This window comes from Melopsittacus undulatus, chromosome 7 (genome assembly GCF_012275295.1).
Source record: "Melopsittacus undulatus isolate bMelUnd1 chromosome 7, bMelUnd1.mat.Z, whole genome shotgun sequence".
Lineage (NCBI taxonomy): Eukaryota > Metazoa > Chordata > Aves > Psittaciformes > Psittaculidae > Melopsittacus > Melopsittacus undulatus.
The window spans coordinates 63,021,520-63,047,941 of NC_047533.1; the positions used below are offsets into that span (position 1 = coordinate 63,021,520).

A 26,422-nucleotide genomic window follows, 5' to 3' on the forward strand; every position below is an offset into this window, starting at 1 on the left:
ACCAAAACCAACTACACTAGTGCAAACTTTCTCAACAAAGAAATGCCTTGACTGTATGTCCCACAAAACTCCACAATGCTCTTTGTTAGTATTGCTCTGCAAATATACATGGGGATCATTGCTTTTAAGTACAAAGTATTTTCACTTTGCTCTGCAGTTTGCTCTTTACTTTCTGGTCATACTTCATATCTTTAAAGTATATGGACAATTATGCAAGACACCATCATACAATGGGAAAAACAAGCAAATGCTAACATTGAGGACAGAGTTTTCTTTTGCATTAATTTGTGCCACCTTGACAAACCAAAGGAAACAAAATCCTCAGTGTTTTCAACAATCACTATTTTTTTGGTAAAAATTATACCTACAAATTATACTTACACAGGGATCAAAATTCTGCAGCACAGAGGTCTCCCAGGAGAAAGTACGTGTAGTTGGAACACATTATTACAGTTCAGATGAAATGAAGGAAAAGAAAATAATCTGGGGGGGGGGGGGGGAGGGGGGAGGTCTAAGTAAACTAATTCATTGCTATCCTGAAATTGTCTTAAGTATTCAGACACAGGCTGCCAGAACTCAAAACTCTGCCTGACTTGTACTTCTTCAGAAGCCAAACAGGTGAAACTGAGCTAAGACAAAAATTAGACACCGTAACTTCCGTGTTCAGAAAATCAAATTTTTGTAAGAATTATCACTTCCAGTATTTTAAGTCGATTTATGTAAGCAACAATAGACTCACAAAACCTGTTTTACTGGGTTTCTGACAGGTCTCCAAAAATGAGCTTTTTTTCCACTTTATCCTTCTTATTTAGTAGATACTAGATGAGCTCTGCTTTTTAGGTCATGGCTCAGAAAATGCTTCCTCTAGATTTGTTCTCAAAAGAAATAAAGAACAAATAACAGAATGGTACTTTTGGTTATAAGCACCAATGTATTCTATAAGAGAGTGGGAAAAAAAACCCAAACACAACTGGGCATTCGTATGAACCCCAAAAAATTAAGTGAGATCAGAAAACCTCAAACCATTATTACTAGAGACAATTATCCAAATATAAAGACATTTGCTATTAAACCATCGTGGGTTACATTTTTCCATCTGATGTCTGAATTTTAAAAATTTCTAATTAAATTTTGCTTTTGTATTGCAACATCTATTTAGAAACTGAGATTGTTAAAATTCCCTTCTCCTAGTGTACAATAACTATAGTTTCCAAACAGGGACTGAACAGCACTATAATCTATTTATATGCATACAATTTATTTCAAACTAAAACTGTGGTCAGGTGCTGCCAGGGTGTCCAATGCTCTTGCTGTCACTCAAAGTGAGGAAAGAAAATGCAATCTACACTGGCAACAGCTGATGGTGTATTAGAATGGAGAGCTGTGGTGTCAGTTGCTCTAAGATGGTCCATAATTGAAACAAAACTCTGCACCTCCACAAACCTTTCTCTCCAGCCCTCCACAAACCTTTCTCTCCAGTCCTCCCCAAATCACGTTTTGACATGGGCAGAGATGTTTGATCAGTGGGTCTGTAGTGTCTACAAATTAGACTTCAAAATGCATTTTTTTCCAGTAAGTCTGTAGTGACTGGATTTGTCATGGTTGTCGAATGTACAAAATCCTACAGTATTTTTCTTTCAGAGTACTGGATAGGTATTCTACTAATGTCTGCTGTAGTGAAACATTAGAATCCACACATACAAAAACTGTATTTAATGTTCATATTTACATAAAGCACTTAATAAGAGCAAAGTAGAATATAATGCTTAGAGACTATCTTTGAAGGCTTTCAGTAGCAGGTCAGCTGCTAGCCCAGGTGACAAGACACCACGAAGAACTTTTTCTTCTAGAAGTGGAATCTTATCCTTGACTGCCAAGTGACTCCGGAAATGTTCCAACATATTTTCTTGGATGAGATTCCACATCCACACTTTCTGCTGCTTCCGTCGTTTGGCAATCAATTCGCCACTTGTGAGCATGAGGTCACGGAATTCTGTCATTTTATCCCACATATCTGAGATACCTTCTCCAGTTTTGGCAGAGATGCGCATTACCTGTTTGATTCAGAAGAATTTTTAAAGGCAAGTAACTAATGGGTTTGAGGTTTCAATTACTGCAGCAAGTAAGATTGTATGAAAATTAAGAAATGGATCAGGCAAGCTTACTTCAGTACACTCACTTCATGAAGCTATAAGCAGCTTTGTGCTGCTTACTTTTTTTAAAGGTCTCAGAATTGGAATTCTACCAACTGTCAGGGGACCCCAAGATCCGCAGCATTTGGGGTAAATAGGCCTTGTTCAACTGCTTGTATAATGAGTAAGAATCCTTTTTAATGAGTTCTTTAGCTAAGTTATAGTGGTGCCATTTTACTTCAATGTAGAGTTAATTACTTATTCTGGTAGATATTCCCTGGCAGCTAGTCTTTTGCACTTAAACTATTCCAGAAAGGATGTATTTAGACTACGTTTTGGGTTTTGCGTATGCGTTCTAGACTAGAAATTTATTCTGCCAAAAATATTTCAGATATCCAACATGATCCTTTAAATGAAATAGTTAGGTTTCGGGGTTTTTTTGTTTGTGGCGGGGTGTTTTTTGTTGTTGTTTTTTTTTTAAGAGTCTCTCTTTCCCCAATCTAATGGATAGCATACAGCCCCTACATATCAGTATTTTATTTCTTTAAGTTTTCAGACACTGCGATCACTGAAAGAAATTTCTGATAACCTGTTTAATTCACTTGTCTCAAACAGTTATTTTGGCTCACATTTATCATGTGAGCTCTCCTCAGATCTAGAAACAAAAATTACAAAATGATGGCTAGCCTTCAAGCAGTCCTGCTGATTTAGACTTCATTCAATAGGTCAATTTTAATACCAGGGTAGGGTGTGTATATATATACACACACATATATATATATGTGTATATATATGGTATATATATATATACACCCTATCTATAAAAGGCCCTTTATATATACACATCTAAATAAAAGGAGTGAGAGAGTATGTGTGTGCTTATTTTATATACACAGACTAAAAATTAGTACTGAATCTTTTCCTTACACTTTACCATAACCTTTTGATAGACTTAATACTGCATTAAAACTAAAGGCCCACAGGATGACAATTCCAATAATCTAGACACTGCATACACAAGTAGATGAGGTCCTTGCCCCAAAACTTTCATTATGTGTGAAATAATAAAAAAAAAACTAAAGCAATAAAGAAAGCACATGAACACATGAAAGAACAAAAATAATCATAAGCTTCAGTTATGAAAGAGGGAGAAATAGCTTATGGGACATTTTAAGATATGTATAGTTTATAAAAAGCAAGACAAGCTTGTACCACTATGATGTTACCAGTAGGTCTGCTGGTGCTGAGAGTGTAGCTCGGGACAAAAATCATAGGGAGCAGGACTGGCTTTGAACAGTGTTTCATATAGTGCACCCTGAGACCAGAGGTGAAACAGAAACAGCAGCAATCAACTCTAGCACGGTGTAAACAACAGAACTGAAATTTTGATCAAAGAGCCCAGGGAGACTAGTATAGCTAGATGAGAGGATAACAATCCTAACTCATTCAGCACTGGGGGGTAAGGGGAGGAAAGAGGGGAACAAACAGCCCACCACCATCAAACGAAACAAAACCACACCCAAAATCCCACATAAACCATAATGAAGTACACAAACCTTTGGTCTCCAAACCTTTGAACGTCTGCGAAGCAGCTTCATAGCGCTAACATATTCAGCTTGTATTCTCCGTGCAGGCACAACTAAATCACCATCAGCTTTATTTATAGCAACTAGATCTGCCATCTCAATTATACCTCGTTTGATACCCTAAATGCAACAGGGAGAGAAATCATGAATACCCAGAAGGACTGTGACATGGTGATTTATCACAAAAAGCATGTCAAAATGCTTTATTTCTTTCTAGTGGCTCTTTCTGACTTTTTTATATGGGCATGAGTTAGTCATGCAAGAGTAGCACCAACGGCCTCAGCTGTTACTCGTTATGACTCTACTTTGACCCAAGAACCCTAGACATGGATATTGGAGTTTACATGATAACCTATTTCACAGGTAGAGACTTTAGTTTAACCAAAATATGACCAAGTCTGAAAACCTATTTATACTGATTTCTGTTTTCCTGCACTACAAAGCCACCCTCCAATATATAAGTAGTAAATAGGCCAAAATAAGTCAGAGTATCGTAATTTTACAGTCTAATACTTCCAAAGTCAGGGGCTGATATCAGATCCTAACTGTGCAATTTGGTAAAACACTGAAAAGACTTCAGTAGTCGCCAGTGTAACTTACAGAACACTATTGACTATGGACATTCTGCACAGATACATCCTGGGTTTAAGTTTCTCTTTCTAGTCCCTGGCAATACATAAATAAGAGAAACTGAAAAGTACCTGTAATTCATCTCCACCTGCAGGTGGTAGCAGCAATATAAACATATCGACCATATCAGCCACAGCAAATTCTGACTGTCCCACACCTAAAAAATTAAATCCAGAGTTTAGCATTTATTGCAAGCTTTCAGTCACATTAATGACAGTAATCATGACAGATCCTAGAATTGCACCATGAACAAATCCCACTAACAAAACAGAGACAACAGAAAACACAACAGTTTTTACAAAACATACAGGACTAGAAAATCGACAGAATGGGCATTAATTTTCAACTAGTTATCATGTACAAAAGCATGAGCAAAATCAAGGATGGAAGTACGCGTCTAGTAACACACCTTTAGAGATCACAACAGGCTAATTAAAACCTTAAACACATACCTACTGTTTCTACAAGAACAACATTGTAGCCACCTCCTTCACACAGCAGAATGGCTTCATTTGTGGTCCTTGTTACACCTCCGAGAGTTCCTCTGGTTGGAGATGGTCTGATGTATGCATTCATGTCCCTTGATAGCTCAGTCATCCGTGTTTTATCACCCAAGAGAGAACCTTAAACATGTAACATTGAATGATTTTTAAAAGTGCAAGACAGCTAAACTTTCCCCTCCCATCCCCTAATAAATGAGAAGAGACTGATCTCTTGGACAAAGTCAGTCAAATAAGAATATCCCAGTAACAGTTGCTCAAGACTTCGTTGAGGACTATAAAGTTACTGCCTGGTTCTTCTGTCTAGCAGAAGGGTGCTGGAAGGGTGCTAGCAGTCCTTGCTGCTACTAAACATGAAGAATTTGTTCTAGGTCAGAATGAACCTGAATGGCTTTTGTTGAGGTCTATACAGAGCAGGCCACACAAGTAAATCTTTGCTGTTTCTCTCCAAAGGGACAGGTGACTACCTTATGATTCCGATACATCTTGATGGTCTATTGTTATGTTTTTAAGAAGGCTGACATACATCCCTGCCTTCCTTCTATTCATCCAAACTTTAAATGGGATTCAGTGAGATCTCCACCTATGATGCACATTCCAAAAGATGAGAGATGCTCAATTCTTTGAATTGGTGCAGTCCTGCTATAATATTTTGCTATTCCAAAATGCATCTTGACTGTACACATTCAAGAACATCGCCTCAGCTACAGGTCACTGCAATCCTGAAGGGTTTTTTTTTTTAATTCATAAACGTTGCAGCATCTTCTGTAACAGTGGAGAAGCTGGAAAAAGGAATGATATTTCCACTGCCCATTAGAAAAATATCAAAATCAAGGCTTTATTGTTTATGTCAGAGAGATCATTAATTAAGGCATGGTTAGCCTATAATTTCCCTACAATTTTTTATTTAAGAGTGACAGATTACAGTCACACAACTTTGAAGAATTGTATATTTAGAAAAAAAAAGTTAAGGTACAAGTCAGACAAATGGTCAATGACACTGCACCAGGAGACTTAGAAACCAGTAGAGTAAAAGAAATCAAAAAATGCTTATTGAGAAGAACTAATGAATGTTCTAAAATCCAACCTGATCTACATGTCTGGATTGTAGCATCCTTTAAATAGTTTTAAATTAGCACATGCTTCCTGTCCAGTGATCAGCATTGCCACTGCTGAAATTCAAGCAGAAATGAGTGCCCTTCTACTCCTTCATTCACGGGAAAATAGATAGATAAATGCTGCTAGAGAAAGAAAACCATGGCTATCTAAAGTTTCAGACCAGAAGTTGTAAGGCAACATTGAGAGACTGGAAGAGAGGAACCCTGACAAAGTTAGGATAGCAATACGCATTTCGCAATTTCATATCACATGGGGAAAAAAGAAAACTTGATCCAACATTTTTAATATTTTACTTTTAAAAGGCCCAAAATTTCCCTCCATTTGACCCAAAGAGAGACTCCTATAGTTGAAAGGGTATTAGAAACATGAAACAAGCTTCAGTTCACACTCACCACCACTTGTACTAGAGGAAGGGTCTACAGCCAGCACAGACACTTTGTATTTTCTTTCTGTAAGCATCTTCCCAAAGCATTCTATGAAAGTTGATTTCCCAGCACCAGGGGGACCAGATAACCCTAAATAATTACATTAGAAAGAAAAAAAAAAAGTTTTGTTAATCAAATAAATACAACACAAAAAAACAACATCTAATTTGGTAACAATTCATACTTTAACACAGTATCACAACAAAGGCAAATGGACACTACACCACAACTAAGCAGTTGTAATTTGACTTGAAATACACTACCTTGGTCCTTGCAACATAGCAGTACTCACTTCACCACCTCTCATCCTACCCATACCAACAGAACATTCCAGTTTTTGGTTGTTCTTCCCCTCCAAGTAAGTTTATTTTTACTGATTTTTTCCTTCTGAACTTCAAAATATCTTATCCTAAGTAGCAACTTTTCAGATTTACTATTTCTAAAAGAAGCATTCTAAAAGCAAAAGCCCTTACCCTGAAGAGCTGTTATTTCAAAACATGAAGCAACTTACTTGCATGTCAAAGCATGCAAACTAAGATTATGACCACTCACTCCCATGATTTCTCACTCCCATGCCCAAGTTCTTGCTCTCACTACCTTTGCACACATACAAGAGATGACAGCTGGCCATTGTATAATTTAGTCACCCATCTCTTTGCAAGGGCAAAGTATTTTATAATTTACAAGAGAACCAGATTCAAGACTCCTCAGCTGAAAAGCAAGCTGCTTTAAAGTAAGGCTATAAAACAGGAAGGAACATGTTTTTCCTTTTGTAGACTGAAACAGGGATTCAGGAAGTATTTGAGAAAACACTTTCTTCAGGTAAAGGCCAGGTCTGCTGAAATACATCCTGCACTATCTAAGTGTATATAACAGTGGTATCTATCTGCCAACTACCTAATATATCAGTTTGTAATAGTTATAAAAAATAAGCCAAATAACATACCCCCCAGGAAGCAAAGGTAATTTATAGAGCTTTTCAAAAGCATTTCCCAGCTCAGTCTGTAATTCTGCTGGACAGCTGAAGTGATCTAGATTGGTTACAAACCACCAGAAGCCAACAATCCAAGACTACAGACCATGATGCTTAAAGAACAATTGTGATAATGAAACGTGTGGTCTCTAATCCCACCAAAGCAACTACCGGACAGACGTAAAAGGACTAACCCACTCTAAAGGCAAGTGGCTTTCCTTGATTTAACTTTTCTTGTTCCCTGTGGTAGTATAATACCTTCTGAAGGAGCACCTGTGCTATTTTCTTCTTCCTACTCTGAGTTGATTCTACAAGTGTAATGGATTCTGCTAAACAGGCTCTATGACCCTGGATTAGTCCACTGTAAAGTCTGTCTACGAGTCTTTGTTCTCTGTCAGAAAGTTCCTCTACTTGCTGGTCAGGGGCCATCTGCTGACTCAGCTCTCTCCTCAAACTGTTTGATGAAGATATCCATTTTGTTTGATAGTGCTGTGCTGGCGTAAGAGATGCAATGCACAGGAAATCCACTCTGGAAGTGAAATGAAAGTTCGGGAAGTAAGCTCTTCTAGAGAAACAACAATGAGGGAATCTCAGCAGCAAAGATGGGATCTTCATCTTGTTTGGAATTAGAAGTATCAGAGATACCAGTTCAATTCTGTTTGTAGACAACCTAAAGAGAAAGAAGAACATTTTTACTTCCTTCTAAGCACTCAAATGCCAGTCATCAGCTTTTATTTTATCCATACTTACTCTTTTAAACAAGACAGTTCCCTCTTTCTATTGAAAATACAGAACAAAAATGAGTTTTCAAATCTTGAATAGTACAGAATTTATTATCATACTTAAGAAACTATTGTTTTTATAAGTAAGCAGATAAATAAAAAGCACTTTTAAAGAAGACAGCCTCTAAAAGCACACAGCAGCCTAAAAAAACAGGTACAAGCCAACCAAGCCAACTCTTACGCTTACTGAAATTACTGTATATCCTACTTTTGCTGCTGCAAAAGTTTTAAAACAATTACACAAGATGAGTTTTTTGCAGGAAAATTCCAGGAAAAAAGATATTAAAAAGACATGCAATACACAAGAACAAAAGATCACAGAATGGTTTGGGTTGTAAGGGACCTTAGAGTTCCAACCCCCTGACACAGGCAGGGACACCTTCCACTAGACCAGGTTGCTCAAAACCCCATCCAACCTGGCCTTGAACACTGCCAGGGATGAGGCAGCCACAGCTTCTCTGGGCAACCCGTGCAAGTGTCTCACCGACTTCATAGTAAAGAATTCCTTCCTAATGTCTAATCTAAATCTCCCTTCTTCCAGTTTAACGCCATTTCCCCTTCTCGTCCTTCTCCAGCTTTCTTGCTGGCCCCTTTAGGCACTGGAGCTGCTCTAAGATCTCCCTGGAGCCTTTTCCAGGCTGAACAACCCCTGCCCTGACGCACCTCAGCACGGCTGACCGCCTGCCGCTCGGCCTACGCAGAGGCCCTCCGCAGGTTAACTGGCCGCTCTCTCACGAAAGCTCCTCTCCGAACCCCTGGGGAGACAGGGCTGCTGCGGGAGGGTCCTCCTCACCCGAGGAAGCAGCTGAGGATCCCCCTTCCCTGCCCTGCCTCTCGGGGACCCCCCGCAGACACCCAGCGGCTGCAGCCCCTCCCCGGGGAAGTGACGCCCTCCCGGTGAGCCGGAAGCGCGCTGCACGGGGAGAGGAACTCGCCGCGCCGCTGCCATGCTGGCGGTTTACGCTGAGGCTGCACTCTATGGTGCTGCGGCCGTGAGGCGGCTCCTAGCTAGAGGCTGGCGGATCCCCCGCCCCGCAACGGGGTCCAGCGGGACAACATTCCTGATGTCAGGAGCATCTCCTTCACCCTCCCTGTCTCCAGTAATGCGCCTTCAGGCAAAACAGAGGGCACCGTGGGACTAAAGAGGCACCTGGTTGATCGCTCGTACCAAGGCAGAATGTCAGCGGCTGACATAAATTGAACGTTGAGAGAGAGAGACACTCCCCCTACTGTGCACAGGAGACAATGCCCAATGTTGCAGCATGCCCTAAGCAAGACTTCCACATCAAAGGGTGACCCTAAACACTAATCCAACACCTTGGCTATCTCAGAAACCAACTAATAAACACAGTCAGGGCAAAAATAAACTTTGAAGGAATGCTAAAGATCAAAGAAAGACACTGTAGGAACACAACAGTGACAACCAAATACCTCTCTTTGGAGATACACTTCAAACTCAAATCTGGTTATTGCGTGAGTACACAAACTTCCATGCCAATATAATACCAATTTATTTGAGCTGTTCTTACGAGGAAGGATGTTGCAAATGATCATTTTGCTCCTGGTTTGAAATCTTATAAAATACCCACTTTGAATTTGTGCATGACAATTTGCTATTCCGTGATTTCATTTCAGGTTGTAGGAAGGTGGAAGAAATGCTTAAACCCAACCTGCACATATGTTTATTAAATCACACTTCAGTTTTCATTTTGCTAAGTTAAACAAACCTGAATTCCTTTTGTGGAATGTTGATTTTTTTAATGATTTCTCTAGTCACCCTACCACCACTTTTGTACATCCGTTTATTTCCAGTAAATAGGAATGCACATAACTGGCTGCTGAGCTGTTACTAGTGCCTTACAGTGATACTAGCGCTTTTCTAGAATGCATCAGACTTGTTCACAGTCCTATCAGATCAGCAGTGCAACTCATGGACTGTATGAAATAACAAAAGTTTTGTTCCTGACTGCTGAATGCATGATTTAATCTCATGCCTATTATTCTGGTCCACAAGACTATCATAGACAGAGAATTGAACAATCTGTTCTTCAGAGTTGAGAAAACGTGCAATTTTGTGTCCTATCAGCATGTTATGAAACCACAGCAGAAAGAGACAATGATCCCTCTTCAAAACAGACTTGTGTAAGTCATTTTGTTTAACCAGATCTTTATTCTTCAGAGCTAGCATGTATCACTATCATCTCTTCCTTAAATAAGTTTCCCCAGGTTCTGCGATTCAACTGCTGTGCTTAAACCTATGTAGCACATCCCTGCTATTTTAATAACAGCACCACCAAGAAAAAATGCATTTGCTGGGATTTCATCACAGATCATTGATCCTGCATTTTATTCCACTTTGTGTGCTTTCATCTTGAATACTTTTGTCATTGACCTTATCACAAGAACTAGATGAATGTGTAAATAAAATTGCACGTTTTGTCAGTTCTGAAGAGGACAGTGGATTGTTCAGTTCTCTTGTCTATGATAATCTTGTGGACTGGAATAATAGGAATGAGATTAAATTGTGCATTCAGCAATTAAGAAGAAAACTTCTGCTATTTTATAAAGTCCGTCAGTTGCACTACCAATCTGATGTGACTGTACACAAGCATGTAGGTGTTTTAGAGTAGTCTTCCTATAAGAATCATTTTCTAGACCTTACCCACTGGTGAGATGTAGAAATCCAAATTGTTCATGTGACCTCTTTTTTTCCCTTTTGCCTTCAACTCCATTATTCAATAAGTTTGCTTTTCTCCATTCAGCGACTATAGTCCCCCATTGTCAATTACACACCTCTTCTTTCAGTATTCTGGAATAGAGGTTATGCAGTTTTCCTAAAATTGTGCCCTCTTCTACCATCTCTGGTTTTATCTTACTCTAACCTCTTTCAGAATAGGCAGAGTATTTCCTTAGAAGTTGGACTACATCTAGAGTCTCTTTAATCTACATTCTGTCATATATCACGGAATCACAGAATCCCAAGGGTTGGAAGGGACCTCGAAAGATCATCTAGTCCAACCCCCCTGCAAGAGCAGGGTAACCTAGAATACATCACACAGGAACTTGTCCAGGTGGGCCTTGAATATCTCCAACGTAGGAGACTCCACAACCCCCCTGGGCAACCTGTTCCAGTGCTCTGAATACAGCTCTTATGCTTCTCCTGCCATTTTTTAGTGTATGCGGCCAAACATATCTTTTTTTGATCTTTATGAATTTTGGTCAGACGGAATGTTCTTGTGCTTTCTAATCTTCAACATATGGAGCTCTCTTGGCTTATGTGTTCCTTTACCTGGTCAATACTAATTCACTTAACATTGTGGCTGAGTTGTTCAGGAGCATACTTCAGTAGCTTTTCGCATCACCCTCTTTGTTTCTCTCCCTTTTTAAAAAATTGTTGTTTTTTTGGTTGGTTGGTTTGGGTTGGTTGGTTGGTTTTGAGGTATTTTCTTTTGGGGGGGTTGTGTTGTTTTGGGTTGTTTGGTTTGAGTGTTTTTTTATTTCAAATTTAAGTCATCTTTCATTTTGTTTTCTCTTGCCTTCTTTTCCCCCAGGGGTGTCAGAAGAATAAAAATGTGCATCCTGTGCTTATTCTATCGCAGTCTGCAAACCTGTCCAAGATTTAAGGAAAATTATCTGATATAGCCTCCTTGCTGCAAATCTACCCCAGATGTTAAAGAAAATGGTACTGCTGGTTACTCATGAAATGTCAGTTTTACTTCTGCACCAGTACTAAATCAAGCATCCTGTAAAGTGTGCCATGGAGCAAGGGTGTAGAGAGGCAAAAACCTTCAGACAAATTATGCTACTGAATCCCAATCATAAAATTATAGAAAAGGAACCTTCTGTAAATTATCACAGCAGGAACAGTATTAACATTAGCATCTTTGCTGAATTCCACCATGAAAAATTACATTTTGTCTAACTGTCTAACTTTAATACAAGTTTTAGTTGTATTTTTTCTTTCCCTCTCTGGCAGCACTCCAATTTCCCTGCTCCATCCACTTCCTTTTTAAGGAGACCCAAAGTAATCTGTGTGCACATTACTATCACAGTGATATTTAATATGTTCATAGACAGGGCTGTAAGCAACGTGCTGCAAAGGCAGATACAAAACTAACACTTTATGATCTAAATGAAATTACAGCAGGACAAATAATCATTGGAATTAAATAAACAGCATCAGCTTGAAACTTACCAGCTTTTCCCTGAACATGTAAAGATGTACTTGTATTCCACACTCTTTATTGGTCCTTCCATCTTTATGTTAAAGTGTCTGGCATCCCTACTACAGTCAATACTGGTTATGGTTACAGAACTATGAAATTTGCATCACTTTCAGGAAGAGGTCATGATTTTTGAGTGATGAAGTTTTATCTCATTGTTTTTTTCTCCTCCAGTGAGGATGCAAAAAGTGTTAAAGAAGGCTCTGCCATGCTCCCAAATCTCCTTCTCCATTATGCCTTATTGCAAAATGAACTTCTCATTCAGGAATACAAATTCAGTGGCAATTCCTATGCTGACTACTCACATCGTACTTGCAGTCTAACACCTGGATGCTTTCACTCTCTCTCTTCCCCCAGCATTTCTCTGTTCTGTATTAGTCCACTCTGCTCACTTGCAAATGCAAGTTCTTGGCTAGTATGAGTGAACTAAACTCATGCATTTATTGTTATTACAAGCAGTCAAAGGAAAAGCCCAAGATATTTCTTAAACTATATTAGAAATTTGGCTGACATAGCACATATTGACAACTCCATCAGGGTCCATCCTGTTGAACACACCTGCCTGTCCCTCCATCCCCAGGAACCAGCACTGCACCACTTCTCCTTCTGCAGCTATGAGCCATAGCCATTGTCTCCCATTGCACAGGAGAAATGAGGGGTCTCCTCCACTGCATCCTTACAACAGCTGACGAGAACAACAAACAAGTGTCCATTTATAGTGAGGGTTAAATCTTACCTGCATGTCAGGTTTAGCCAAGATACAGAATAACTACCCTGCGACTGTAGAGCTGAAACTATAGCAGCAGCTGAATGACCATTTGTCCTTTATATCAGAGGACAGCCCTCAATTCATTTCAGATTCACCCAAGCAGAGAACATTGAACCAGTCTCCTCTTTGCAGTGCAACACTAATCATAGGACCATAGAATGGTTTGGGTTGGAAGGGACCTTAAAGATCATCCAGTTTCAACTACCCCTACCATGGGCACGGACAGCTTCCACTAGACCAGGTTGCTCAAAGGCCCTCCAACCTGGCCTTGAATACTGCCAGGGATGGGGCAGCCACAGCTTCTCTGGGCAACCTGTGCCAGTGTCTCTCCATTCTCATACTGAAGGACTTCACAGTATCTAATCTAAATCTACCCTCTTTCAGCTTAAAGCTATCCCCTGTTGTCCTAAGCAAGGTAACTGGTGATTACAGTCTCATTTTCAGTAAAGACCATTAGCGTTTTAAGAACAGTCTTAGCACTTGCTCCAGCCTCTTTTTAAAAGATAACTGAACACCTGAAATAAAAACAATGGAAAGCATATTCAAAGCTGAAAGTTTGCCTGTTTAAATGCAGCATAAATCCAGGCCTCAGATTTTGCATTTGTGACCCAGGCAAGGAAACAGCGCAAAAGAAACAAATCTCCCCAAAAGCTCACTAACAGCTATACAAGCAGGTGTTTACTGCATACCTGCATTGGAAGGTTTTACTGCAAAGTCCGGGACAGAGCAGCAAGTCAGCTCCCTGGCTAGGTCTGGAGACAAAACTTTACCACAGCTCTGTAGTATCAGCAGCTTACAAAGTGCTAGTGAGGAGCCACAGCGTTGTCAGAGCTGTCTGAGAACCTGGAAAAAGAGATTTGAACGTTGAGCTTTGGCCGAGACCTACAAGAGAGTTATCTGAAAAAAGAAGAGGAAAAATTAATCTTCAGCAATTATGGTTTATATTCATGTAACATTTTTATAAATAACGGAGGTTGAAGTTTCTTCACAAAACCTTATGGCAGTGACTTCAGTGGTTTTTAGTTGGTATGAACTGAGCTATGATTGCAAATTAGTAATGGCATCAGCCATTACAGGAAAGTTTTCTACTGCTTATGCACAAGTTTTTTAGTTCGTTCATGATGAAATGCCTGATATAAAATGACACAGAGAGAGAACACATTAAAAATATTTTCTTATAAAAGTAGTTACTCTTTCTGTAAATGTTGACACTTCTTAGAAAAAAAATCAGTATATGGGGAAAAAAAAAACCCCAAATATTATTCATATAGTCTGCTTGTTGTAAAAGCAAGTTAAATAACACTCTGCAAGACCGATTCATTGTTAGAATTATAAACCTGGAAGGGCAAGTCAATTACCAGTAAAATGCTAATTTTTTTCTCTCAATAAAGTAAGCATTGGCTCAATTAAGAAAGCTTGGCTTAAAGAGCATGTTTTTAGCCACCAGTGACTCATGGTATCAAAATATTTCTCATGTAGTTCATTATTGCACAGCTGAAAAGGAAATAATTAATTGCTTCCTCCTGATTATTTTCAAATGCAGCAATGGAACCATAGCAAGTATGCTAGCAAACATAAGAAGCGTAATACAACCCAATGCTTGACTGTAACAAAGCACTTCCATTCCTAGCTACTTTTCGCTTAAGGAAAGGCTTGATCGGCTGCAATTTGTAAGTTCTGTAGCAGCTGACAAAGACAGGAGCAGAGGACTGACACTTTCAAGTGACTAAGTACAATCTTCCTTCTTCCCAGTGCTAAAGATTTAAGTGAATATGAAATAAGCAAAATGCTATACACCAAAATGTGAATTGCCTTAGTTCACAAGGTGAAGGATACATCAGGGCAAGGAATGAACAATGAATGCATAACTTAGTTTACTGTTGTAGACAACTCAAACATTAAGAGTAAAGACATAATCTTTCTTGCATTCAAGTGTTCTTCCCTGCATCTGCAACAGCATCAGTACTCAGAGGTCTTTGTCTCACTATCCCTGCACCGAGTGCTTCAAAAGCAGGTGATAACCACAATTGGTGGAAGTGAGATAGTGGGTAGAATTGTCCATAGGAACATAACATTGCAGCAAAACGTATCAAAACACATTTTCAGTTCCAGAATGACACTTACAGCCAAGATGAAGAGGAAAACCAAGCCCATGATAAATCTGATAATCAAGATTCAAGAATGAAATATATGAAAGCCTGAGTGTTTCCAATTTGGACCAAACCCGTGGAATGAACAGGGAAGCCCATTTCCTGCACTTAAATGAGGCTGTCATTTTATCACGCAGAAAGCTTGTGTTTCTCTGGGATGCCTGTATGTGTGTGCATGTATGTTGTATTTGCATATTCACTCTCCAAAATGCCCACTAAAACAAGACTCTAGTCTTTTTATAATGCAAAATTGTTTAGTCATTTAAATGTGCTATTTTTCCAGGCAGATGTAACAGACAGGAGGCAAAATTACAGAGAGGAAAGATTCGGCTAAAATTCAATGTTATATAATCTAAATATCCAGAAACATAGTCATACAACATTGTGAAAGGCTATCAAACTAACTTGAAAAGGGCTTGTTAAAAGAGTATTGGATCATGTTGTGTGTTGTTGCTTTATACCACAAAATAAACACCTTTATGCTAGTATGCTCTGCATTTACAAAGCGTATGCTGATGTTACAAAATGTTGTGCCATAGAATTGAGAGAATTTTTAAATAAGACAAAAAAGCCCCAAACTCAAGACAAAGGTACAGTCACAGCTGATGCAACTGCATAGAGAAAATTAGCATACAGAATATGAAAAGCAGTAGAATATTTATTTCTAGCACCAAATAGGGGTCTAGAAGGGACACCAGGAATCCTTCTGTCCAGAAGTTGGTATTTTTGTCTAATTGCTTTCCAAATTAAGCCATTTCAATACATCATTGTATTATGTTGCAAGCAGCAAAGATGTTCCACCAGTACTTCCCTTCCTCAGTGGTAGTTAAGCATTAATTTGTTCTCTAAAAACTAGTGTTTAGCACATAGAAGTAAAACGGAAATAATTCGTGTGACTCTCGCCTTCAGGATCACTTACTTCTTTTGGCCAGAAGGGGAAGCTAGCGCTATGTATTTTCATCACGCAGCTTGGATGTATTCTGAACATAAAGGAATTCAGTATTATTTCATCCCCATGGTAAATCTACCCTGTTTGGCCATGGCAGATTTTTAACAACCTGAGGAACTTAAACACATTGAACACCTATTCTGAGTGCATTCAGTAGGCTTCAGAATATAAAATATAAAAGTCACATCTCTGCCAGCATGAATTCCATCTCAGTTTTGTTTTGGAGAGTTACTCGCAGAAGACTAGCAGCAAGTGGCTATAACCCTATTTAGGAGTCCTTTACAGTGAGTTTTTTACCTTCCAGCAGGATTTTGCTGTTGCCTTCTCTACAGCTGCTGCAGTAAGTCAGGGATCTCTACGTAACATAGGAATGTCATCTTCATTCCCACATAAACCAGAAATGAAATACAAAGCATATATTTTAACCAGTAGTTCTGTTTCTGTGTTAAGACACCTTTCAGAGTATCAGTGTGAGGCGCAAACTGAAAACTTTATATGACCTTCCTGCATAGGTCAGTGTTAAAGGACTTAATGTTTTATTGTTGAGAATCATAGAATCATAGAATAGTCAGGGTTGGAAAGGACCTTAAGATCATCTAGTTCCAACCCCCCTGCCATGGGCAGGGACACCTCACACTAAATATACCTGCTATATTCACCAGAGATGGCTCTTGGTCATCAGCATCCTTCGTCCTTTTCAGACCAGATTCAACTATTTATTTGATGCTCTGCAATTTCAGTAGATGAGACAGACTGAACAACTGATCTTTTTCCTCATCAACTATTTTATTTAAGCTTCTCAGCATTAAAAAAACGGCTATTTCATTAAAGCTGAACTATCAGCCATGTTGGATGGCCTTTCTCACAGTGCTGTGGAAACAAACACCAGCAGTCAGATGACAAAAGCTGTATCTAGTTCTTTCCAAATGTTCTGGTTTTGTATCTATGTATATATCCCTAATCTGGTCTAGACTCAGATTTTCTGCTTGTTTCTACTAGCGGCTATACCAATGTCCAGCAGTGCTCCAACTCTAAATTCTGTGCTCAGCCAGAGGCTGACTATTCAAACTGTCAAACTTTAGAAAATTAACACAGGAACACCCATACAAGGTTTTGTTACATATATAATATATATGTGTGTATGTGTGTGTGTGTGTGTGCGCACCATTTCTTGCCCTTGTTTGCTGCTTGTTCCAGGAGAATATATTCCTAGTGCTATTTCCTTCTCATGTAATAAGACTGATGCTAGAACACAGTAAACTGGTGCTGAGTACTTCAGTGAGGATGACAGTTGCCAGTAGTGGAGGTCTCAGAGACCCATTAGATCTTAAAAATTACCTAAGAGGATAAGCAGAAATTGATAGTGTTGCATTAAAAGTATTCAAGAAGACCCCTTTCGTTGGAGAGTCTCTACACCCTCACCATCCCCTTCTGCTGTGAAGTTCTTGTACCTTTTATTCTGAAAAAGATGGAATGAGTGAAAACTCAAAGGATCAAACCAGCAGAATTATTTGGGGAATGAGAAGTTTCTTGATGGAATCTTGATTTTGTCTTTAAAAAAGCTTCTAATATTTTATACCAAATACTTGGCTATGAAGACCTTTTTGTTAAAGAGCAACATCTTTAACAAAAAAACCCCTTCCAACCAAATGAGAAAATCAGAGATCAAGGAGATAAAACCAGAACTCTCAGGTCTTAAGCCACAGTTTAGATTCATGTCAATGACATTTCACCTCTTCTGTGTTTCTGTTCAACTGAAGGAAAAGTAAGCAGTCATTCAAATCTTCACTTCGGCTGCTGTTCTGGAAAAACAGCATTTCATGAGTTAAAGCCTCATGACCTGTTCATCTAATTGTGGAAAGCATAAAATTTGTGATGTCATCTCCTTAGAGTGAATCCATTCATATAACTAAGCCCATGACAAGAATAAAAATGGCATCGACAGTCTGTTTTTATGACAGTGTTTGTATCATTTCCAATTACAATAGTAACATTTCTCTACAGTCATTAGTACCCTGCCATTATAGCTGTCACTGCTTCTCTGGTCTTGCTGCTCTGACAACAAAGAGAAACTGGGTAGGCTCCTGTTAGGAATATTGATAAGCTTCAGGAAGAGCTCTTTTCCAGATGGTCTTGTATGAGGCGTTCATACACCAGCCATTTCCAATGAAGGTTAAATGTTATTTAGCAGAATATGCTTCAGAAGAAAGTGAGGTTTGTTCCTAGGATATCTGTGCAAATCACTAAATTTTTTAGCTTTAATTCATCTTTAACTATACAGGCATATGGAACAAAGAGGAGGGGAAAAATATTCTTGTCTGTTTCATATTACATCAATATGTCTCAATAGGAATAAAAATATGCTCAAGTGACAAAAGAATCCTTAACATCAGCATCTCTGACAGCATTCAGTTCTTAAATGTTCAGACCAAGCCCTAAACACTCGGTCATAGCACACAGCAGGAAAGCATCCAAGAAAGCATAGAGGACACCTGTGCTATTCCCAACGTACATTTTTCTAAACCATTATTAACAATCTCCAACTACCAATTCTCCAAAACGCACCCAGATCACTTGTTACAGGGTTTTACTACTTTTACTGATAGGAATTTCTCCCCCCTGCCTCAAGTATTAAACTAAATTTTATTCTCTGCAATTTATGCCTGCTCTTTCTTGTTCTAGTCCCCCTGAAGTAAAGAAAAGGGATTGAACTCTCCCTCCTCAGTGTAGCTTTCTATGCACATTTCAATACCTTCGGGTTTGCTGCAAAAATGTGAGTACAAAACAAATAGGTCAACTAGAACCAGTAAGGACACTCTTTCCTATCTAGTCCTTATATGCACACAGTTGTTAATTCTTGTTGCAGAGCTGGATATCACATTTGTCCCTATTAAATAGCAAGATATTTTTTCAGCTACCAAGTTACCCATCTCAGTACTTCAAGGGCTTTTGGGGTAAATGCAAGTAGAAGGAAAGCTACTCTCCTTGCTCATCTTTGCTAAAACTAACTGAACAGAAAAATCCTCTCCTTCACCCCCAACTCCCCTGAAAAAAAAACCCCAACAACCAACCACAAAGCTTTTCTCCTTTCACCTCTGCACAAATTTCTACCTGCTTTTAGTATCAGAAATTGTCCATATTTTTTTCCTTAGAAATCTGTGGGACATACATTTTATCATCGTCAGATCAGAGTAGCTAGAAAAACATGCAAAACTTCACCATGAGTCAGCCCCATTATTCTGTAGGACAGTGACATGCCATCAGCCTACATAAAATTAACAGGGAAGACCACAGATAACTGCGTGTTTAAACAGCTGAATCAGGCTTGGTTTTGTTAACATAGTATTAAATGCCAAGACAGGTGATAGAAAAAGCTCCTTAACCATAAGAGACAAAATCTCCTCTCTCTTCCATTAAGAGCAGAGGCCACTGACCAGAATCTTCAAAGACTTCCAATTAAGTACAACCCTCATCTGATATTCCTTAGCAAGCAGAACACAACTGTATCTGGAGGGGGAAGAAATAAATAATAATTAAAAGCTCAAACATCATTTATATGTCACAAATCCATTCCTCTGACCTTTTCAGTTAATTTTAAATCATATTTATTTACCATTTTATTTTAGAACAAAACATTTCATAAATAACAACAGCAATACAGTAAGCACAGTGAGTTCTGATAGGCAGTTTCCTCCCTTGATTCTCACACCATGCATATGAACACTCCCAGATTACCTAATGATGACTGCAGCATCTCAGACAACAGGGCAGTATGTATTTTAGCAAAGGTTATTTCTGAAGAGCATATGGTCAGACTTTCTGGAAGCAGGCTAGGAGTACAGACCTAATACCAGTTATCTGGCCACATATTTTCTGAATTCATACATCCTAAATAACAAAGACCACATTTTAAACTCTGAAACAGAGTCAAAGAAAAGGCAAGAACACAAAAAGTTTGATCCAAGGAAACAACCTTCACCGATTAGCTTAATTGATCTTTTTTGGAGACTAACTGGACATTCCCCATGATCAGTTTCCAGGGGATATAAAATATAAGATTTTGGTTCGATTATGCATGTAAGAGTCTTGCAATTCGGGCAGCTTTTTCCTTCCCCAAGAAAAGACTTCTTTCTCACAAGAGCCATAAGAAAGCCTTATGAGATGATAAATACATCAGGATTTCCAGGAAAATACAATGGAGCCCCATTTCTAAGGGTAATTTAGGTATCAATCACTAAAGGTAAGTGCGAGAGACAACATTTTGTATAAAATAAATACATACATACATAACTGTAAACAAAAACCATTTGGCTAGGCACTCATCCTACTAAAAAGGCTTGGAAACCACAGACTGGAAATGCTGTTGCAAACACACCTCAGACTTGCACTTAAGAAGTGAAGTCATCATTTCACTTTACTCAGCTGTCCACTTGATAGTTTTAAAGTACTGGTGTGGCCTGAAGTAGACTACAGCACCCTACTAGAAGAGGTGTAAACAAACTGAATCCCAGAGGAAAATTTCACCAAGTACATGTAAAAGTGAAGAAAAGCAAAGAATTTTAAAAATGAGGTTTTTGACAAGAGGAGAAGTAGAAAAGTAGGGGCAGGAGTGGGAGCATGCCTTCCTTCAAGCATAAGGTGTTAGGATGACAACAGTGAATGATTTGCTGCATCACCACCAAAAGCAGACTAAGAAGTAATCAGTTTCATCTGCAGAAAGGGAAACTTAAGCCAAATCGTAGAAGAAACATTCTAACTACAAAGGTGATTAAGAACTGTAACAGGGTACATAGGGCATTGCAAAATACCTTCCATTTGAATTTTACTTAATCACTACACAAAGTCCTTCTGTCCATACCATACAGCACCTGAAAGCAACCATACAACACCAGAAAGCAAGCATGAGGCAGCCAGCCCATTACATGATTGGGATTTACTGCACTTGTGAATATGCTTGACATGTATGAGGCTTAACTATGCTACAGATGCAGTATTCCTAAACAAATTGCTCTCAAATCTCTATGCAATCGAAATGTTATTTTGGAGTTTTAAAATGTTTTGCCTCCCTTCATAGCCCTCAGGCTTTTAGGCTGGTCCTTCTAGAAGCTGAAATTCGTACTTCCTCTGAAGAAAACAGTAGCTGTTCCACTGGGAGATCTCCCGCTCTTGCTGGGTCAGCTTTAGCCAGAGGGAAACCACATAGAGTGAGTCCCTCCAGATTTTTCCTTCTCGTCCCTTAAGATCTACAGAGGCAGAATTCATTTGGGGGAAGTGCCAGGGAAGGAAGTGAAGCAGATCTCTGCACTCCCCCTCCCCAAATATTAAGACTGTACTTCTTCTTCACCTCTTTTCATCTACTTTCCAGAGGGGGGAGGACCAAACAAACCCAACAAAAGACACACACACAAGATCATTACTTAAGCACAGTTGATGAGACAAAATCAAGTGATATGCCTAAGTTCCGTCCAGTCATTAACATTGTGTATTTCCATGTCAATATTACTTCCAACCTAGCCTGTGTTTGATTCTAAACACTGTGCATGTTTCATTTTGTCCAACACCACAGTCTCTCAACTTTAGTTTCTTAACACTTGGTCCATTATCACTTTGAGAGGCGCTACAGCATATCTGCAGAGTTTAAGCACCTATGGAGCAAAACAACTGCAGGACTACATGAAGACTTGGGCCCTGTGTAATTGCTGTGCCAGTTAGTAGCTACTGTGTACCATAAAAATGGGACTGAGCGCCATTTCTCAGGTACTCTACTATTCTGATAGTCAGAGAAAACACCTACATAGCTCACAATAGATGCTGCTAGAGAACAGCAACAAACACAGACAGCTCCTACAAACAGCACTGACCCATTTGGTTATTATCCTCAAATAATAAAAATACTCCTTTGAAGTGACTAAAGGGTGCAACTGCCACACACATGAAACCTACATTGAGCAAAGTTACTATGTTCTACTCTCACTTGTGCCTTAAAAATGAGGTCTTGGAGAATTTGGTTTCTCTAGAGAACAGGAATTTAATGTTTAATTCCAATCACAGAATTTGTACTTTAATAGTGAACAAGCAATGCCAGGTTAACCATGTCAAATTTGCAGTCTGGATGCTACACTCCCAACAATCCACAAACAGGATACTTCAAAACAAAACAAAACAACAAACCCCTCAACACAATGGTTTACTTTTCCAGGAATACACTATATACCTACTCATGGCAACACAGTAACTTATACTCTGCTTACTTTCATTAACCAGCCCTTTTACTATGCTTTCAAAAACCCATGTAAGAGGTCAGAGGAGAAAGGTTTTGGAGATGAAGCAAGCTACAAGGAATGAGAGGTAGGAACTTCACACGGAGCATTCTGGTTTTACATTTAAAAACCCCAAACCAGACACAGACTATAATACATAGGTTTTTATAATGAAAATATGGAATTTGAGAGTGCCTAATTATTATACATGCCTAAAAAGGATGTCACCAGTCTGTTGTATTACCTGGTATTCTTTTTAAGAAAATTAACTCAGCTTTTACTGGTACTTTTAAGCTCTGTCTACTGTATGTGGTATTCCATCTCTGACAACTACATCTTCAATGATGTACACTACCTCTCTGGCTTTTACTACCAGAAACTTCAGATGATCAGAGAAACATCAACTTTGCTTTTAGTGGTGCAGGTCCAGCCCTGTTCTTGAAGAGCCGTTTCCTGTTTATGTGACAGGCATGCCACATTTTTCAGGCATCCCATATAGAGTTGTAGAAATAATGAATTTTGACTGGCTTATTGAATACACCACCTGTGTGAGGCCATGGTGATTTCCAATGCAAAGAAACATGCAATGTTTTTCAAAACACAAGGGTGACCAGAGCATGGAGAAAAACAAAGAGAAGGACACATATTCTGCATATGCTTTCATCCTCCTTACTATTGAATGAAAAAACAGCAAAAGCACACAGACAACTCTGAACCAACACTGAAAATAAACACCACACACAATGAGATCACTGATTCCACAATCAGGTGATCATTTCTGCCCCCCACTCCAGCCCAACATGATTCTCACCTGCCTCCGTGCATGTTCGGCTGTGAAGTTCCAGGTGTGACCAACATGTCTGGGATTGTTCCATGTCCCAGCACACCTATACCGCAGTCACCCACTCACAGCTGCCAGCATAGACAGGAACATTTCCCATACCTTTTCAAGTGACACTAAGAAAACCGAGCTGTGAACACACTCCCTTGATACTTCTTCAACCATCTACTCTTCCTGTATCTGCTTTTCAACAGCTCAGCTTCCCAGCTACATCTGTGTCACCATTGCTGCTCCTCTCGCTCCTCCATGACAAGGCAGTTGCTGACACAGTGCTGGCTTGAGCTTATTTTTTTTAGGGTGACTGGGGCAGAGGAGGAAGAGAAATTAAGACTAAGAACAGCTTTCAGTTCATCTCCCTAAATAATTTTATTATAAAGCAACACCATACCCATGTCGAATTGATAGTGGGGTGTGTATATTGGGGGAAAATATCAGAGGCCATTACTCTAGAAAGAAGATCATGAAAAAAAAAAATTTAAAAAAGTTTAGTAAGTTCCATGAAGCCTTCCTTGCCACTGTATGCACACCCTTTTTTGCTTTGCTTCTGTCCATTATTCACAATACAGATCAATCTGGGACTTGTGTGTTTGCTAACAGACCCTATGAGCCAGAATGGGTGGCTGCTTCCTCAAAGTATGCTCTGCTGAATGTGGCTCCTCAAATTCGAGGTTCCTACCTGCCCTGGGTTTAGCAGTAGCAGTCATTTTTAATCCTTCTCAGTAGCTGGTGCAGCACTGTGTTTTTGACTTTCGGCCTGGGAACAGCTCCGATAACACTTCTGTTTAGTCTGACCAAGGACTTTGTGAGTCTCATGCTCTGCCAGGAAGGAAGGACAGGACACCTGACCCAAACTGACCAAAGAAGTATTCCATACCACAGCACGTCACGGCCAGGATGTAACTGAGAGTCACCTGGAAGGGCTAGGGCACTGTGGGGTTGGACTACATATTGGTCAGTGCTTGGATGGGCTGGGTACTATCTGTCGGCAGGTGGTATTGTATTCCCTTCCCTTGTTATTTCCTTTATCATTATTATTGGTGGTAGCAGCAGTGGTTTGTATTATACCTTAGTTACTGGACTGTTCTTATCTCAACCCATGGGAGTTACATTCTTTCAATTCTCCTTCCCATCCCTCTGGGAGTGGGGAGAAGAAAAGAGGGGGAGTGAGAGAGAGACTGTGTAGCTGACTTCAAAACAGGGTTTAAACCATGACACTACCTCAAGATGACTTGTTAAACTGTCACATGTGCCCATGCTAAGATTAAAAGATCTTCTAGGAACCATTTTGAAGATTACATATTTCTAGAAAGTTTCATGTTTTATTATTTTGATAAGAATGCAAATAGCTCCTTTGTATCAATGTTAAGCTCATCAAATTCAAACTGAGCCCTATTGCTACATCTGTTCAAACCTGCTTCTGGAAATCATAGGAACACTCAGGGACTCTTGAAAGACCAAAAGCAATACAGATTGGCTACAATGTCCAGAAGGTACTCTGAATTAGCAGCAAATCCATCGTTACCAGTAGTGGTACAAAGGAATCCCACAGGCAGAGTAAAAGCTACCCCATGAAAGAGTATTTACAAAGTTACTCTCCTGGCACAAGATAAAAATCCAGCTCCTGGAACTGTAAGTCTTCAGAGCATGCAGATCAAAGTAGCTTCTTTCTGTACTGCTTTAGAAAGCAGCATGGACCAAATCCAACAGACACAGGGACCAAGCTGTATTTGAGAGGTTTGTAAAGTTTGTTTGTATTCAAACCACTGCCCAACTCAGGTTCAAATCAGAGCCATGCCTGGATCCAGTTTTTAAACAGTGCTGTTTCCAGCACTATGGCCTGTGGTGATATTGACTTGAAGAGGCTGGTCCACAAGCTTGAAGAAATATCTGATGGGGCAACAGCCCTCTTCCAGTCACCACACGTATGTGTGAAAATACCCAGCCTCAAAAGTATCAACAGAAGGCAGAAGTGAAGGTCCCAGAGGTAAGACAGACACTGCTCTCCTGCCAAGAACCAGCACTCTGGGAAAAAAGCGAGTCTTACTGCAGCCCTACACACATCAAGTCTTTTCAAGGGTCTCATCAAGTCTCATCAAGTTCAACTCAGTAATACAATAAGTAGAAAACCAAGAAGTACAAGTCATCATATAAGGAAGGGTACAGGAAGGGGAAGTCAGGCATACCATTTTTCTTTCATAGAATACTTAGGGTTGGAAAGGACCTTATGGTCATCAGGTTCCAGCCCCTCTGTCATGAGCAGAGATATCTCACACTAAACCATGTCACAACAAGGCTTCATTCAACCTGGCCTTCATTCCATCCGGAATGAAGCATTCACAGCTTCCCTTGGCAACCCATTCGAGTACCTCATCACCCTTACAGTAAAGAATTTCTTCCTTATATCCAATCTCAACTTCCCCTGTTTAAGTTTTAACCCGTTACCCCTTGTCCTATCACTACAGTCTCTAATGAATAGTCCCTCACCAGCATCCTTATAAGCCCCCTTCAGATACTGAAAGGCTGCTATGAGGTCTCCACACAGCCTTCTCTTCTCTAGGCTGAACAGCCCCAACTTTCTCAGCCTGTCTTCATATGGGAGGTGCTCCAGTCCCCTGATCATCCTCATGGCCCTCCTCTGGACTTGTTCCAACAGCTCCATGACGTTTTTATGTTGAGAGCACCAGAACTGCACACAACACTCCAAGTGAGGTCTCACGAGAGCAGAGTAGAGGGGCAGGATCACCTCCTTTCACCTGCTAGTAATGCTCCTTTTGATACAGCCCAGGATACGGTTGCTTTCTGGGCTGCGAGCACACACTGAAGCCGGCTCGTGTTCATTTTCTCATCAACCAACACCCCCAAGTCCTTCTCTGCAGGGCAGCTCTGAACCAGAGGCTGTGCCTGGGATTGCTCCAACACATGTGTAGGACCTTGCAAGTTGGCATGGTTAAACTTCGTGAGGTTGGCATCAGCCCACCTCACAAGTATGTCAAGGTCCCTCTGGATGGCATTTCTTCCCTCCAGTTTATCAACCAAACCACACAGCTTGATGTCATCAGCGAACTTGCTGAGGGCACACTCAA

The 26,422-nt window shown here is 39.8% G+C and overlaps 1 protein-coding gene across 2 annotated transcripts in view; it reads right to left on the minus strand.

Moving 5' to 3' along the window:
• Positions 1–1,697: 1,697 nt before the first annotated feature.
• Positions 1,698–26,422, minus strand: part of MMAA (metabolism of cobalamin associated A) — a 28,216-nt gene continuing 3,491 nt past the window's right edge. Inside the window, exons 2-8 of one of the 2 annotated variants that reach the window (XM_034064569.1) lie at positions 13,829–13,982; positions 7,560–8,035; positions 6,360–6,482; positions 4,801–4,971; positions 4,420–4,505; positions 3,689–3,838; positions 1,698–2,054 (exon numbers count right to left, since the gene is read on the minus strand). In XM_034064569.1, the coding sequence (XP_033920460.1) occupies positions 1,767–2,054; positions 3,689–3,838; positions 4,420–4,505; positions 4,801–4,971; positions 6,360–6,482; positions 7,560–7,980 (1,239 nt within the window). In that variant the 5' untranslated portion in view covers positions 7,981–8,035; positions 13,829–13,982 and the 3' untranslated portion in view covers positions 1,698–1,766. Of the gene's footprint in view, positions 2,055–3,688; positions 3,839–4,419; positions 4,506–4,800; positions 4,972–6,359; positions 6,483–7,559; positions 8,036–8,810; positions 9,015–13,828; positions 13,983–26,422 lie in introns of those variants that run through there. The other variant, XM_005146564.3, reaches the window with a different exon arrangement.